This window comes from Microcaecilia unicolor, chromosome 3, assembly GCF_901765095.1.
Source record: "Microcaecilia unicolor chromosome 3, aMicUni1.1, whole genome shotgun sequence".
NCBI classification, from domain to species: domain Eukaryota; kingdom Metazoa; phylum Chordata; class Amphibia; order Gymnophiona; family Siphonopidae; genus Microcaecilia; species Microcaecilia unicolor.
In genome coordinates, this window is record NC_044033.1 from 229183465 (window position 1) to 229199480 (window position 16016).

Sequence of the window (16016 nt, forward strand, 5' to 3'; positions counted from 1 at the left end):
GGGGAGAAAAGGAGGGACCTGGCACCACCAGGTTTGCACTTGCTCAAAAGAGCCCTCAACCCCAGGCACTCAACAAAACCTAAGAATTAGGCTTGGAGGCCTAGCCAGAGCTGCTGCTGTGTGTGACCACCACCTGCTGAGATAGAGAACATACTGAGGAGTTTCCGGCAGCACATGACCACATATAGGGAGGCAAAAGTTTGCTCTCTATCTCCACCTGCTGGTAGATGGACACAACCCACCAGTCTATGGATTGATCAGCTTGATGATATGGAAAATTATTTTACTGTCATTATTAATTTTTTCTCCACTTATTGTTTCAACAGTACATTTTCTTTACAAGGTTAGTCTAAGTTTGGAAAATCAGATCACAGATTGTATATAATGAACCTGAATAATACAACTCACAAGTAACACTCTCCGATTCTTGTTACACAGATCTGAAAATCAACTCCCAGATTATATATCAAACCCCTTGAGCCCAGCTCTCTCATTCCCAATCTACTGGGCGAATTCTCAGAGATGCAGCATTTTTACCTCCCATGTTAGAAAAAGGATTGAAATATGGTCGGAGTTTCTCAGTGAAGGTGTCGGTGAAGGTGAAGAGATGAGATTTATTATCTGCATTGTAAAATGAGACCTTTCCTACCTCATAGTCCAGGAAAATCCCCACTGCCCGGGGTCTCACACTCAGGTGGAGCAGGGTGTCAGGGGAGGTGGAGGCCTTGTATTTATGTCCATGTCTCAGTATCACTGTCCAGTATCCATTCCTAGGTGTATATATGATCTCCCCCTTCCTACTCACAGAATCTTTACAAACCCCCAAATCCCAGTCAGTCTTGTCTCCCACCTCCACCTCCCAGTAATGTCTCCCCGAGGTGAAGTTCTCACACCCCAGGACACTGACAACAGGATCAAATCTCTGGGGATTGACCAGCAGCTTCTGTCTTGTATCTCCAAGTCTGACACTTTTCTGATCCTCAGACAGGATGAGATTGGGATGAGCAGTTTCAGGATCCAGAGTCACATTCACTGCAGGCAGGGAGAAGAAACATTAATAAACATGTGCAGAGATTTCTCATTGGCTCTTCACATACCTAACTCTGCTCTCATTGGCAGCTTCATGCATTCAATGAGAGACACTCTGCTATTGGTTATCATTCACTGACAAACTTACAGAAAAACAATGTTATTGGTTAGCATCTGTAATTTTACCCTATGGGTCTCCTCTATTGAGCAAATGGATGAAATAAAGATTCTAATTGGCTGACTCACAGGCTGCATAAAACAAGCCTCCTCATTGATCCCTCATGTTCCCCATAGCACAATGCAGTATTTCACCTCACTCAAATCTCACTGATCCCTATAGGCTGAAGTTCTGGTCTTTGAGCTCCTAGAACTGATGAACAATTAGTATAGAATCCACTGTGGGGTTTATTAGCTGGGTTTGCTCCCCAGTTTTTCCCATTTGAACTATTTCCCCATTTGTCAGATATGTTTTGAGCAGTTATTTGTATTACTGAAGCCCCTAAAAGATTAAAAAAAAAAAATGAACCACATTGTACATAATACATTATTCCACATTCAGGATTGTCTTTTTGGAGCAATGATGCCAATCAATTATGAAAGTTTAAGATTTTCCAAAGTAAGGATAATACAAACTATTACAAAAACACATTCTTGGTTTTATAGGCTATGTTTCTGTGCAGTAGCTTTCTACAGAAAAAGAAATTAACACAATTTTATATGGAAATTAAAACAGAAATATATGTGCCTGAACAGAAACTGCTGATCCTGTAAAATTTCTGTGCAGTAGGTATAAAATGGGATTCTTGGCATTTAGCGCACACTAATTCCATAAGAGCGAACTAAATGTGCACTAAGCTTTAATGAAAAGACCCCAGTCTGGTGGACTCCTCAACAAACTCATTAGTGTTTAGACTTAACTTTCAAGGACGTGCATGTGACAAATTGGACCCTAATCCTTCAAAGACCATGGCTTATGTTTAAATCATTTTTATTAGACAGTAGAAATAGACTCATACATTTATACAGTTATTTAGTGATAACAACCAAGTCATATATCATATGGAGTCTAGTCGAAAACCAGATATAACATAAGGAACTTTCTCTTAAAACCCCTATCCCCAACCTCCCCTTCCCCACACTGGCACAATTAAAAGTTCAATATATAACTTCTCTCTCTGGAAGGCAAGGAGAGCCATAGCGGCTCCCACATGTCTCAGTACACTGTCTAGTTTCACCACTCCACACCTATCCAGCCTCATCTGATGTATCATTTGCGATCTCCACACCATCAAAGAGGGTCCCGTGTCAGACATACAAGACCCCAAGATGGCATTGATCCTTTTCCCCAGGGTGCAGTAGTCTCCAAACGTCTACAACCGAAAGGGAGGTGGAGAAGGATTGTAACATGCCCCTGTCTGCCCTACTCGAAATCCCTCCTCCCCGAACCCCCGTACAATCCACCTCAGGGTCCATTAAGGTATTCATATCCCCCACAACTACTAGCAGCTTGCCCTGAAATGGTATGAGTTTCTCCAGCAGCCCCGGGAAGAACTTCGGATCATAAGGGGTTGGGGCGTACACAGATAGTAAGTAGAGCTCTCAGCCTTGCAGCTATAATCGTGTCAGTAAATACCCTCCCTGTGGGTCTTGTAGGAGGACCTCTGAGGTATGGACTAAGTTTTTGTGGAATAAAATCGCCACTCCCCCCTTCCTTTCTCCAGAGGAGGCATAACTAACCTGGCCCACCCAGGCCTGCTTTAACTTGCTGTGTTCAGTGTCTGAAAGTCGAGTCTCTTGCAGACATGCAATATCCGCCTTGAGGCATTTTAAGTGGGACAGTATCTTCTTACGCTTTATCGGGGAGGTGATCCCACCCACATTTCATGTTATTATTCTACATTGGGCGGTTTCAGGTGAAGGCAACTGATGAATGTTTCAGCAAGGCAAGATAGTTCTGCCAGGGAGGCAAGAATTTAAGAGATAAGTGCACAGTTTTCACCTAGTATATACATTTTTTAAAGTGATAAGCGATTTTATAGCACTGAGGTGATTGGGAAGCATAAAAAAATGAGCATATGTTGCTCCTCCCAAAAAATTTGTTAGAGTTACCTGATGAAAGAAGTGCTATGCCACTTTGTAGCAGCATTATTGACTGCAGTAATAGTGGTAAATATCTGAGGGTACTCTACATACATAAAAAATTTCTATTATATTATACTGGTGTGAACTGTTTTAAGCACTCTCTTTGAGTTGGTGGCTACAAGTCCTGGTTTGTGTGTATATGTCATTGAATGTTGCCAGAGACACTGATATTGTGGATTCATTATTCTACATTGGGGCATCCCTGAAGGAAAATTAATTTACACACAAGATACAAAACCTCATCAAATCCGGAGGTCCCAGCCCACACTCCAGATCCCATATCAACCTCATGTCTAGACAGTCTGCAAGCCCAATTCACAGTGTTAGATCTCAACACCTTCATGAGGAGAATACTTTTGGCCAATAGGAGGAGACTACACTTGCCTTCCCCTCTCAAACTCCAGTGTACCATATACCTCCCACCCGAAACCCAACCACCCCCCCTCCCACACCCCCCCTCTCTCCACTCTCCTCACCACACTGACATCTTGGGTGAGGCCCCTACTCATCCAGAAGATGAACCGGTGTCCTTCACCTCTTTGTTAATAAAGTACATCGCCACAGTCACTGAATCAAAAGAATTCCACTTGCCCTCAATCTGAACCTGCAAAAGTGCAGGGTACAGCAGCATGAAGCGGATTTTCCTTTCTACCAGAGCTGCGCATACTGGGGTAAACCGCCGCCTCTTCTCTTGCACACTGTAGGAGTAATCTTGAAAATTTTTTATCAGTGTTCCCTTGTATGTCAGCGTATCTCGCTTTGATCGGTATCTCAACAGAATTTCAGATTTATGAATGTAGTTGTGGATCTTAATGATTACAACTCTTGGTCGTTGTCTGCCCTCTTGCAGTCTCCCGATTGTGTGCTCTCTCAATGCAGAGTGGCCCATTACTGTCAGACAATGCGAATTCTTTCGTCAGCCATTGTTCGAAAAGGGGGCCTAGATTCCTATCTGGTAGTTTCTCAGGCAAGCCTACGATTCTCAGGTTACTTCATCGAGATCTATTTTCCAAATCTTCAATTTTTTTATGCTGATCTTGCAGTTCCCGTTTCAGAAGCGCAATTTCAGGATCACATGTCCAGGTGTCCTCAATCTCCGAAACTCTCTTTTCAACCTCCGTAGTCCATTTCATTGTTTCTGCCAAAAGAGATTCCAATTTACCAAACTGCCCAGCCAGCAAGTCAAACCTTGGTTTATTTATTTATTTATTGCATTTGTAACCCACATTTTCCCACCTATTTGCGGGCTCAGTGTGGCTTACAATACATTGTGAAAAATGAAAATACAATTTGTAGCAATACGATTATGGGGTACATTGTGAGGAGTTATGTGAAGATAAAATTGAGAGTCAAAATATCATTAGGGGATAGAACAATGGAGTGTTAAAATGGGGAATTGATAGGGTGATAAAACAATAGCAAGAGAACATTAGGGTATAACAATTTTATCTGTGGGTAGAGTTTTAAGTGTGGTGAAAATACGGGGGAAGAGAGCTCAGAAAAGTGTATTGATGCATTTCTATTAGTGTGTATAGACTTCATGTGTTTTGATCCTTGCAATAGATCTTCTCAAAGAGATGAGTCTTCAATAGTTTGCGGTTCAAATGCTGCTCCCACGGCAGCTGTGATCTGAGCCAGCTGCTTCTCGTTGAACTCTGAGTCCATCCGCAGCGGCCCTTCCGCCATCTTAGGCTCCGCGCTGACTGTGGTTGCTTTCTCTTTCTCTGATTTAATCCCCCGTTTTGATGACACAGAAGGCATTGGGACCAGAAATTGTTCCATACACCCTTCAAGGAACCACCATAAGTGAAGTCACTCCAAATCGAGGGTTAGGGTAGCGTTGTGGTGCCGAAAACGGAGCGGGGACCCCGGAGCAGTGCTAAAATGCAGCTACCGCTCTCAGCGCATCATGTGACCCTTCAGACCATGGCTTAATAAATTGATTATTCTTTAAGGTGCCACCTGTGTATCATTTCTGTCATTTCTTGTCCTCTGACTGTGTCATGTCTCACTGTGCTGTGACTGCCAGCTCAGATCACCTCACCTCAATTATTAAACCTAATTTTTATCACTCAGTAATTCTGCAGTGACTGCAGCAGGGGCAGACTGACCATTCAGGCAAACGGGCAGTGCCCAAGGGCCCAGAGGTCTGCCCGGATGCCCGCTGCACACTACAGCCCTCCCCGGTCCTACCTTTAAAGGCACAATGCTGGTGATCTAGTGGTCTCTGCGAGGGGGACGACGATACGTGTTCTTTCCTGCTAGTTGTACTGCCGCTATTCCCCCTGCCTAGCACCTGCTTATTTTATAAATGGCGGCTGAGACTCCCTGCGGAAGTCTCGCGAGACTACAGCGGGAAGTCTCGGCCGCCATTTTGAAAACACGGCAATGCTGGCAGACGGGGGAATAGCGGCAGCACAGTGGGTAGGAAAAAACATGCTCCCCCTCCCCCACAGAGACTACTAGACCTCCAGGGCCCTTCAGGTAGGACCGAAGCAGCGGGGGTGTCAACTGCAGTGGTGTGGGGGGGGGGCAGCAGCATGGCGTAAGAGGGGTTCTCTGGTTACAGTAAATATCATCTGCCATTTGGATGCCCAGTCCCCCAGTCTTGTAAGATCCTCTTGTAATTTTTCACTATCCTCTTGCGATTTAAGAACTTTGTATAAGGTAAAATTATGTATAATCATACCTGATAATTTTCTTTCCATTAATCATAGCTGATCAATCCATAGACTGGTGGGTTGTGTCCATCTACCAGCAGGTGGAGATAGAGAGCAAACTTTTGCCTCCCTATATGTGGTCATGTGCTGCCGGAAACTCCTCAGTATGTCGATATCAAAGCTCCATCCACAGGACTCAGCACTTAGAGAATTACACCCACGAAGGGACACTCTGCCCAGCTCACCACCGCCGAAACGGGGGAGGGGAATTAACCCAGCTCATCCCCACACAAGTGGGGGAGGGGAATCCGTCCAGCTCATCCCCGCGGAGCGGGGGAGGGACACCACACCCGCCGATGCGGGGGGATCTGGCTTATCCTGCAACCGCAACCGCGGGAGGAGCTGACTGACCCTAACACCGCCGAAGCGGGAGGGGTACAAAGCTGCCCTACAACCGCACGAAGCGGGAGCGAGTGCCGGCAGAATTTTAAGTCTCAATCCAGCCCCGTAAAACGGAGGGGAGAGGAATGCAGCAGCTCACTGTAACACAAACTCGTCTCAACTCTTGAAGAATCCAAGTGAAAAAACTTGAACACGAAGTCTTTCTGAAGCAACTGAAGACTAAACTTGAACCTGAAATGCAACCAGAATAAAAACAGTACAGATATCTGGGAGGGGCTATGGATTGATCAGCTATGATTAATGGAAAGAAAATTATCAGGTATGATTATACATAATTTTACCTTCCATATCATCAAGCTGATCAATCCATAGACTGGTGGGATGTACCGAAGCAGTACTCACCCAGGGCGGGACATAGAAATCCCTGACCGCAACACTGAAGCTCCAAACTGGGCCTGCAGCCACAGTCAAGCGGTAATGCTTGGAGAAAGTATGGGCCGAAGCCCAAGTTGCCGTCTTGCAAATCTCATCCAAGGATACGGACCCGGCCTCTGCCATCGAGGCCGCCTGAGCTCTCGTGGAGTGAGCCTTCAGCTGGATAGGCGGCACCTTCCCCGCGGCCACATAAGCCGCTGCAATGGCTTCCTTGACCCATCTTGCCACTGTAGGCTTAGCAGCCTGCAGACCCTTACGAGGACCTGCAAACAGGACAAACAGATGATCCGATTTCCGGAAATCATTGGTCACTTCCAAGTATCTGATGATGACTCGTCTCGCATCCAGATATTTAAGAGCAGAGTACTCCTCTGGGTAGTCCTCCCTACGAAAGGAAGGGAGACAGAGCTGCTGATTCACATGGAAGCGAGAAACAATCTTGGGCAGGAAGGAAGGCACTGTGCGAATAGTCACTCCTGCCTCAGTGAACTGCAGAAAAGGCTCTCGACATGAGAGCGCCTGGAGCTCGGAAACTCTTCTGGCTGAAGTGATAGCCACCAAAAAGACTGCTTTCAACGTCAGGTCTTTCAGAGATGCCCTCGACAAGGGTTCAAAAGGCGGCTTCTGCAATGCTCTTAGCACCAGGTTGAGATTCCACGCAGGCACCACTGAGTGCAGAGGAGGGCGCAGGTGATTAACTCCCTTGAGAAAGCGCACCACATCTGGCTGCGAAGCCAGGGAAGCACCCTTCAGGCGGCCCCTGAAGCAAGCCAGAGCCGCTACCTGGACTTTAAGGGAACTGAGCGACAGGCCTTTCTCCAGACCTTCTTGCAGGAACGCCAACACTGAAGAAATTGGAGCAGTGAAGGGAGAAAGTGAGCCTGCTTCACACCACGCTGCAAAGATACGCCAAACCCTGGCGTAAGCAGTAGAAGTAGAGCGCTTCCTCGCTCTCAGCATAGTGGCGATGACCTTGTCTGAGAAGCCCTTCTTTCTCAGACGCTGCCGCTCAATAGCCAGGCCGTAAGACCAAAGGGGGAGGGATCCTCCATCACCACGGGACCCTGATGTAACAGGCCCTGCTCCACTGGCAGCCGCAGAGGATCGTCGACCGAGAGCCTGATCAAGTCCGCATACCAGGGACGTCTGGGCCAATCCGGACCCACCAGGATTACCCTGCCGGGATGCTTTGCCACCCGGTCTAGCACCCTGCCCAACATGGGCCAGGGCGGGAACACATAGAGAAGCTCTTGTGTCGGCCACTGTTGGAGAAGAGCATCTACTCCCAGGGATCGAGGGTCCCGTCCTCTGCTGAAAAAACGCGGCACTTGGCAATTGGCCGATGACGCCATCAGATCTAGGCTTGGCTGGCCCCAGCGCTTCGTGATGTCCAAGAACGCCTGAGCAGATAGCTGCCACTCTCCGGGCTCCAAGGTATGGCGACTGAGAAAGTCCGCCTTGACATTCATGACTCCGGCAATGTGGGCCGCTGACAGCTGCTCCAGGTTCGCTTCTGCCCACTGGCATAGATTCATAGCCTCCTTGGCTAGAGGGGCGCTCTTGGTACCTCCCTGACGGTTGACATAGGCCACAGCCGTAGCATTGTCCGACAGGACCCGTACAGGCTTCAACACCAGTACCGGGATGAACTCCAAAAGCGCCAACCGAATGGCTCTGAGTTCCAGGAGGTTGATACACCACTTTGCCTCTGCAGGAGACCAGAGCCCCTGCGCTGTCCTTCCCAAGCAGTGGGCTCCCCAGCCCGACAAAGAGGCGTCCGTCGTGACGACAATCCACTCTGGGGTCACCAGAGGCATTCCCGCAGACAACTTGTCTGTCTGCATCCACCAGCTCAGCGCCTTGCGCACTGCTGGGTCCAAGGGAAGGCGCACAGCATAATCCTCCGACATCGGAGTCCAGCGCTGCAGCAAAGAGTGTTGAAGTGGTCTCATATGAGCCCTGGCCCAGGGCACTACTTCCATCGTGGCCGTCATAGAGCCCAACAGCTGCACATAGTCCCAAGCCCGAAGAGGAGAGGCTACTAGGAACTGGTCCACCTGAGCCTGAAGTTTGACAATCCGATTGTCTGGCAGGAACACTCTGCCCACTTGGGTGTCGAATCGAACTCCCAGGTACTCCAGGGACTGAGTCGGGCGCAGCTGGCTCTTCTCCCAGTTGATGATCCATCCCAGGGAGCTCAAAAGAGCAACTACCCGGTCCACAGCTTTGCCGCACTCTGCATAAGAGGGGGCTCGGATCAACCAGTCGTCCAGATAAGGATGGACTTGTACCCCTTCCTTTCGTAGGAAGGCCGCGATGACCACCATTACTTTGGAAAAGGTCCGCGGAGCAGTAGCCAACCCGAATGGGAGGGCTCTGAACTGGAAGTGTCGTCCCAGGACTGCAACACGCAGAAAGCGTTGATGAGGAGGCCAGATGGGAATATGCAGGTACGCTTCCTTGATGTCCAAGGAAGCCAAGAACTCTCCTGCCTTCACTGCCGCTATAACAGAGCGGAGAGTCTCCATGCGAAAGTGCCGCACTTTCAAGGCCCGATTGACCCCTTTGAGGTCGAGGATAGGCCGGACAGAACCTCCTTTCTTTGGTACCACAAAGTAAATGGAGTAACGTCCCTTGCCAAGCTGACTTTCTGGCACCGGAACGACCGCGCCCAGGCGGATCAGATTGTCCAAGGTCTGCTGCACTGCCACAGCTTTGACCGGAGACTTGCAGGGAGAGAGTACAAACCCGTCTTTTAAGGGTCGGCAGAACTCTAGCTTGTAGCCGTCTCTGATGACTTCCAGCACCCACGCGTCTGAAGTTATTGTGGTCCACTCGCCCAGAAACGAGGACAGCCGTCCTCCAATCTGCACTGGGGCGTGGACCAAGGCCCCGTCATTGGGTACGAGACCCTGGGGGAGGACTGGAGGGAGCACCTCCGGGACGGCGGTCTCTGCGAAAGGAATGCTGCTTGGGGGAGAAATTCCTCTTAAAGGAAGAGGGGGCAGAGGAACCCGACCTGCCCGGGCGGTACCGACGGGCTTCCTGAAACCGTCCTCTGGAGGTGCTGGGACGAGCACTAGCCCGAGCCCTGACCTCTGGTAACTTCTTGCCCTTAGACGTGCCGAGATCGGTCACGATTTTGTCCAGCTCGACCCCAAAGAGCAGCTTGCCTTTAAAAGGCAATCTAGCCAGGCGGGATTTAGAGGCGTGGTCAGCAGACCAATGTTTCAGCCAAAGCCACCGCCGCGCAGAGATTGTCTGAGCCATGCCTTTAGCTGAGGCCCTCAAGACATCATACAGCAAGTCTGCCAAATAGGCTAAGCCCGATTCCAGGGCCGGCCAATCAGCCCACAAGGAAAGATCCGAGGGGGAAGCCCGCTGCACCATAGTCAGGCACGCCCTGGCCACATAGGAGCCGCAAACTGAGGCCTGCAAACTTAAAGCAGCTGCCTCAAAGGACGACCTTAAAGCCGCCTCCAATCTTCTGTCTTGGGCGTCCTTTAGGGCCGTGCCACCTTCCACCGGCAATGCCGTTTTCTTAGTCACCGCAGTGATTAAAGAATCAACGGTAGGCCACAGATAGGCCTCACGTTCACTTTCAGTCAAAGGATAGAGGCGGGACATAGCCCTAGCCACTTTAAGGCTCGTTTCAGGGACATCCCATTGAGCCGAAATTAAGGTGTGCATGGCATCATGCACGTGGAAGGTTCTAGGCGGGCGCTTCGTCCCCAGCATAATGGCAGAGCGAACAGGGGCTGAGGGAGAGACGTCCTCCGGAGAGGAAATCTTCAAATTATCCATGGCCTGTAACAACAGGTTGGGCAAATCCTCTGAGCTAAAAAGCCGCGCTGCAGAGGGGTCATCCGCTCCATCCGAGCGGGGATCCGTCTCCTCCAAGGAATCCGCAAAGGACCGTTGGGAGAACTCAGATACGCTGCCCTCATCTACATCGGAGGAGACAAAGTCCTCCAAGGCCTGGGAATCAACCCGAGGGCGTTTACCTCTGGGAACCTCAACCTCTTTACCAGACGAGGGAGCAGGGGCAGTGTTTTGCATAAGGAAGGCCTGATGCAGCAGCAAAACAAACTCGGGGGAGAAACCCCCCAGACTGTGCACTTCCGCAGCCTGGGCTACAGCCCTAGACGCACCCTCAACCGGCGTTCGCAAGAGCGGGTTAGAGACATGCTGCGCATCCAAAATGGCGTCCGGCGCGACACTCCGCGAAGGAGCCGCGCGGGAAGAGCGGCGCTTAACTTTAGCCGCTTTTGTGCCGTTGCCCAAATTAAGGGCGTTCATGGCATTAATGTCTCCAACCTCAAGGGCGGCCCAAGAAGAAGCCGTCCGAGCCGCGTGGCCGGCCAAGATGGCGGAGGCGAGGAGCGGGGGATGGGCGTTTATGGCGGGAAAAACCGCCACGCCGGAGGAAGGACCGGGACATTCATCGGTCACGAAACTGTCACCCAACAAGGGCGAATCAGGCTTTAAGACCCCCGCATCCCCTCTAGAAGCGCTCAAGCGATCCGGGGAGCGACTCTTTGCGCCCTCGCCCTCCGACGCCATATGCCACGAGGAGAAGAATCGGGGAACCCCCTGCCCGCTATAAAAAGGCAAAAATTACCTGCTTGCCGCTCCGAGCTGTAACGACCTGGTGTCCCAGTGAGTAGCTGCAATAAACGTTTAAATAAACGTCGAAATAAATGCCTTTAAGGACGTTCAAAATTTTTTTTTTTTTTAACGGAGCCAGCGGGAGGGGGGAGAAAAGGAGGGACCTGGCACCACCAGGTTTGCACTTGCTCAAAAGAGCCCTCAACCCCAGGCACTCAACAGAACCTAAGGCTTGGAGGCCTAGCCAGAGCTGCTGCTGTGTGTGACCACCACCTGCTGAGATAGAGAACATACTGAGGAGTTTCCGGCAGCACATGACCACATATAGGTAGGCAAAAGTTTGCTCTCTATCTCCACCTGCTGGTAGATGGACACAACCCACCAGTCTATGGATTGATCAGCTTGATGATATGGAACTTTGTGTTGTCAGCAAATTTAATTACCTCACTAGTTATTTCCATCTCTAGATCATTTATAAATATGTTAAAAACCAACGGTTCCAGCACAGACTCCTGCGGAATCTCCCTATCAACACTATCAATCCTCCCAGTTTTTAATCCACAATAAAACTGGCGTGAACTTGTCAAAAATGCACATTGTTAGCCCGGTAAGTTTTGCGCATCGGGCCCCTCGCAACGTGCATTTTTGTCCACTTCAAGCTTGAGCCCTTGACTCTCTCCCCCAGTGATTCGCTAATGTACTGTAACTCCACCACCCTCTTCATTTGCCATGGCATTGTACAGGACCACCATAAAAAGAGGAGAAGAGGCAAACTGCTTCCTCTGACTTCAGGATGCTCTATCACAATCCATCTCCCATCTCCAGTTCATTCCCTCGTACCTCTCTCCCCCATTTGTTATTCTCTCAATTCCTAAGAGGAGTAGTAAGATAGCACATCCCTTCTTAAACACCCTAATCCATCATAACACGTTTCATTTCTGCTGTGTAAACTCCATGGCACCCACAGATATCTCACTCCTCTCATGGGATGTGCTAACACTATGTGGTTCATCCTGCATGGTCAGCACAATTAAGAGGCACCACATTCCTCTCAGCACCAGGGTGTCGTTGGCTGGGAGAGGAAGAAGTGACTAGAGACTGAGTGAGCAATAGGGGAAAAGGAGGTATAAAACCTGAACTGGTACAGTGAGGAAGGATGGAATGGATGCTGAGTTGTCCTGATGGAAAGAGCCAATCACAGGCTGACTGAGTGGGAAAGAACAAAGTAGAATGGATCGAAACAGAAGGATTTGAAAAGTACTGAGAGGAGGGAGGTCATAGACACATTTCTAGAATATAAAGCATCCCCCTGGTAAAAGCTATTGTAAATGCTTTCTTTTGACTTATCCTACACCCTGTCTGTGTCTGTGAGGGCTCCATGCCTGTCCATCAGACACACTTCCAAACACTCACAGCACTGAAACATACAAAATACAATTATCTGTGGTATATTTGTAAAGGATTTTTAAATGTAAAAAAAATATAACAGATAATACCTTACCCAATTCAGCAGAAACTTTTCCTGAAAGAACAAAATTAAATTAATAAATGACTAAAAACAAAACAAAAAAAGTAATTTCTTTATTAGCAAAGACAGATTATATATCGGTATTGTATTTATTTCTTTGCTAATGAATTATAGTCCTATGAATAACTTGTTACCTTGGTGTCTTCTGAGCATTTTCTTCACAATAAAATACTGCCGAGGGTACATCAAATGGAAATAAAGTTTCATTTCAGTACAAACAGCCTCTGGTCTTGGAAATTCCACTGTCTGACACCTGAGAGTAAGAGAGTGATTGGGGTTATTCAAGACATTCACCCCCAGATCTCAGAGTCCCCAGGGATAGAGATGAGACAGGGACAGGAGTAAGGAAGGAGAGACACTGCTGTTACCTCATAGGACTTACCCAGAGAAAAAGAGAGCAAATTCTTAAACCATTATGAATTTAGTGCGAGTAATAATTTAGATTCTTTTATGTCTATATCCTACAAGTGTTTATATTTCTAATATTATGCAGTGTGAGGATAACAGGGTGAAATGAATAGGAGAGAGTGTGATTCCCCCAGCACAAAGAGTGTGGGATTGTGTTACTCACATCTCTGTCCCATCACCCATTCGTCACTGGAAAGGGGAAAGTCCCACAGTGACATTACAGAGCTATTTCTTATACAATGAGAGAAACTAGAACAGAGCCATACCTGCTCAAGGTGGACTTCGCATCCTAGAAGAAGAAAGAGAATCCAGGTATTTCACGAATACAAGATGCAATTATGTCACTTGATAACTATTTGTTTTTTCTTCTGATCCAAAGTAAATACTTGACAGATATCAGCTGGTTAACTAAGATCATGAGAGAGTTTTTTGTTTAATGATTATTCTACACACTCTCCTGTCTGATTAAACCACATTACAGCTTTTTCTGGTTTTGTACCCAATATGCTCCACATTTGTAAGAGTTCTCAGGGACCAAATGGGGTCAGACACAAGTGTTTTTTCCTGGACCCTCTTAGGCTCATGCAGGGAACTGCAGGCACTTTCTGGATACTTCTGCAGATACCTATTAATATCTTTTTATAATGCACCACAATTTCCAAATCCAGAAATTAGAGCTAAGGTTGTTTTTATTTATTGTTCATGCACGGGATTTATAATCTGCCTTCCTGCTGAACAAAATAAAGGCAAAGGACAATGAATACATGATGACTGGGTGGCTTTTTTGCATAAATTAGTATTTACTTAATATGCAAAAAAAACCAAAACTTTTTTTCTCAGATTTTCTTCAATTCTTAAGCCTTTGGGTAATAAAGTAATTCTCTATCTCTGTTGCTAATACCTTACGCATTTTTAATTTATATCTTATTCCCTCCACTCCAAATTGGTCAGTCTTGCATCAGACTCGCCAGTTTCTAATGGTGCTGTTTTGATCCTGTCACCACCTTCATCTCTTCTTTCCAAATTCCCTTCCAGTCTCTTTTTCAGTCTTCTTCTTACCTCTTCCACATTCTCTCTTGTTTTCATGTTTGTCCTCTACTCCATCTCAGTAGGTTTTGCCTCTTCTATTGAGGTACCTCTACCATCCTTCACCCTCACTCGAGGTATTTCCTCTCCACTTCTTACTCCACCATCCCCAGAATTCTATATATAGTGCTCAAAACTGTGCACACAATTTAATTGCTTAACGAGCCACTTAGCACTAACGAGCTAATTGGCAATAATTGGAATTTACGAGCACATCTTTAGAGTACTCTATAAAGATGTGTGTGTAAATTTTTCTGTGTGGATCCAAAAAGAGGGTGTGGCTATGGGAGGGGGCATGGGTGAGTCAGGGCATTCCTAGGATTTGCACAGAGTGTTATAGAATTTGGAGGAATCGTGCCTAATTTAGGCATAGAGATTTACACCAGGGTTCAGTTGATGTAAATCTTCACGCCCAAAATTGTGGATCTCAGCGCTAAGCGTTATTCTATGAACGGCAACCAAATTTGAGCATCTTTTATGAAATAGCGCTTAACGTGCATTTTTTTGGGATACCCACATTTGGGTGAAATTTACAGAACTGAGTCCCATGAGTCTCCTTGTCTCCTTCCACCTCTCCTCCTCTGCTCTTCTCACCATGTTTCTTCCACCTCTCACCTCCCTTCCCTCCACTACTTCGACACAAATTTAGGGCTCCCTTTATTAAGGTACACTAATGGATTAAGCATGTGCTAAATGCTAAGAAGCCCATTTTATCCCTATAGGCTTCTTAGCATTCAGCTCACAATAGTCATTAGCACACCTTAGTAAAAGAAGCCCTCAGGGGACAGGAAAATTCATACAACCTGAATGTAACTCACAATGAAAAGGTGGGAGCTAAACCCAAATAAATAAATAAATAAATTGAAGACTGTGTCTTTCACCTGCTGTTTCAGCTGCAGAGGGTCATTCCCTACTGATGTTACAGTGCCTTTTTCTATCAACCAGTTCTTGACACAGCAGCAGTGGGAAAAAGTAGCTGACTGTGTGTCAGTCAGAAGGGAGAATGTGGACCATAAGAGTAAGAAAGATGGAGAAGTGATTGTACTGGGACATATACAGAAAGGAGCTGGAGTCTATGGTAGAAGGAGATGAGAGATTGCTGAAAGAGGGAGCAGGGCTTGACAGTATGGGAGACTAAGAGGGGAAACAACAGGAGCTGGTACATTCATTTGTTAATGGTGTGAGAAATATGTAAATATATTGCTTTTTCATTTAACATAATTGCAAAAATAACTTATGCCCTGGTAGAAAGGAATTCTTTAGGGATGGACTATACTTCTGTAGGCCCTTTCTAACAGAAATCACCAAATTATAGCTTTCTAAAATAATTAACAAAAGAAACTATGTTAGCTTAAAGTAATGTGTGCAAAGTGATAAAAATGCTGAGACAGGGAGAGAGAGAGAGGAAAGGGAGGGGTAAGAAGCCCAAAGAGCTGAAACAACAATGTATCTAAGCATGAGACCATGAAGCTGTAAGACCATGGAAGGTGGAATATGCCATGTGCTGAGCTATGCAAAGTTCTCACATAAAGGTTTAAAGATACAAAAAAACATGCAGACCAAGCAGAACTAACAATGGGATCAGCTGCTAGGGTGATGGAAAATTTTTAGAGGACTGTCATATGATAATTAAGTGATGTATTAGGGGCTGGTAAATGTGATCAATATCCAGTGAGAAACTTAGGGGCAGATATTTATTGCATACTTAATGTAAATAA

At 47.1% G+C, this 16016-nt stretch overlaps 1 protein-coding gene across 1 annotated transcript in view; it reads right to left on the reverse strand.

Annotated features, from left to right (window-relative positions):
- Nucleotides 1–294: 294 nt before the first annotated feature.
- Nucleotides 295–16016, reverse strand: part of LOC115466347 (E3 ubiquitin-protein ligase TRIM39-like) — a 43784-nt gene continuing 28062 nt past the window's right edge. Inside the window, exons 4-7 of the mRNA XM_030197536.1 lie at nt 13479–13501; nt 12939–13057; nt 12778–12798; nt 295–1032 (exon numbers count right to left, since the gene is read on the reverse strand). Of these exons, the coding sequence (XP_030053396.1) occupies nt 491–1032; nt 12778–12798; nt 12939–13057; nt 13479–13501 (705 nt within the window). The 3' untranslated portion in view covers nt 295–490. The remainder of the gene's footprint in view (nt 1033–12777; nt 12799–12938; nt 13058–13478; nt 13502–16016) is intronic.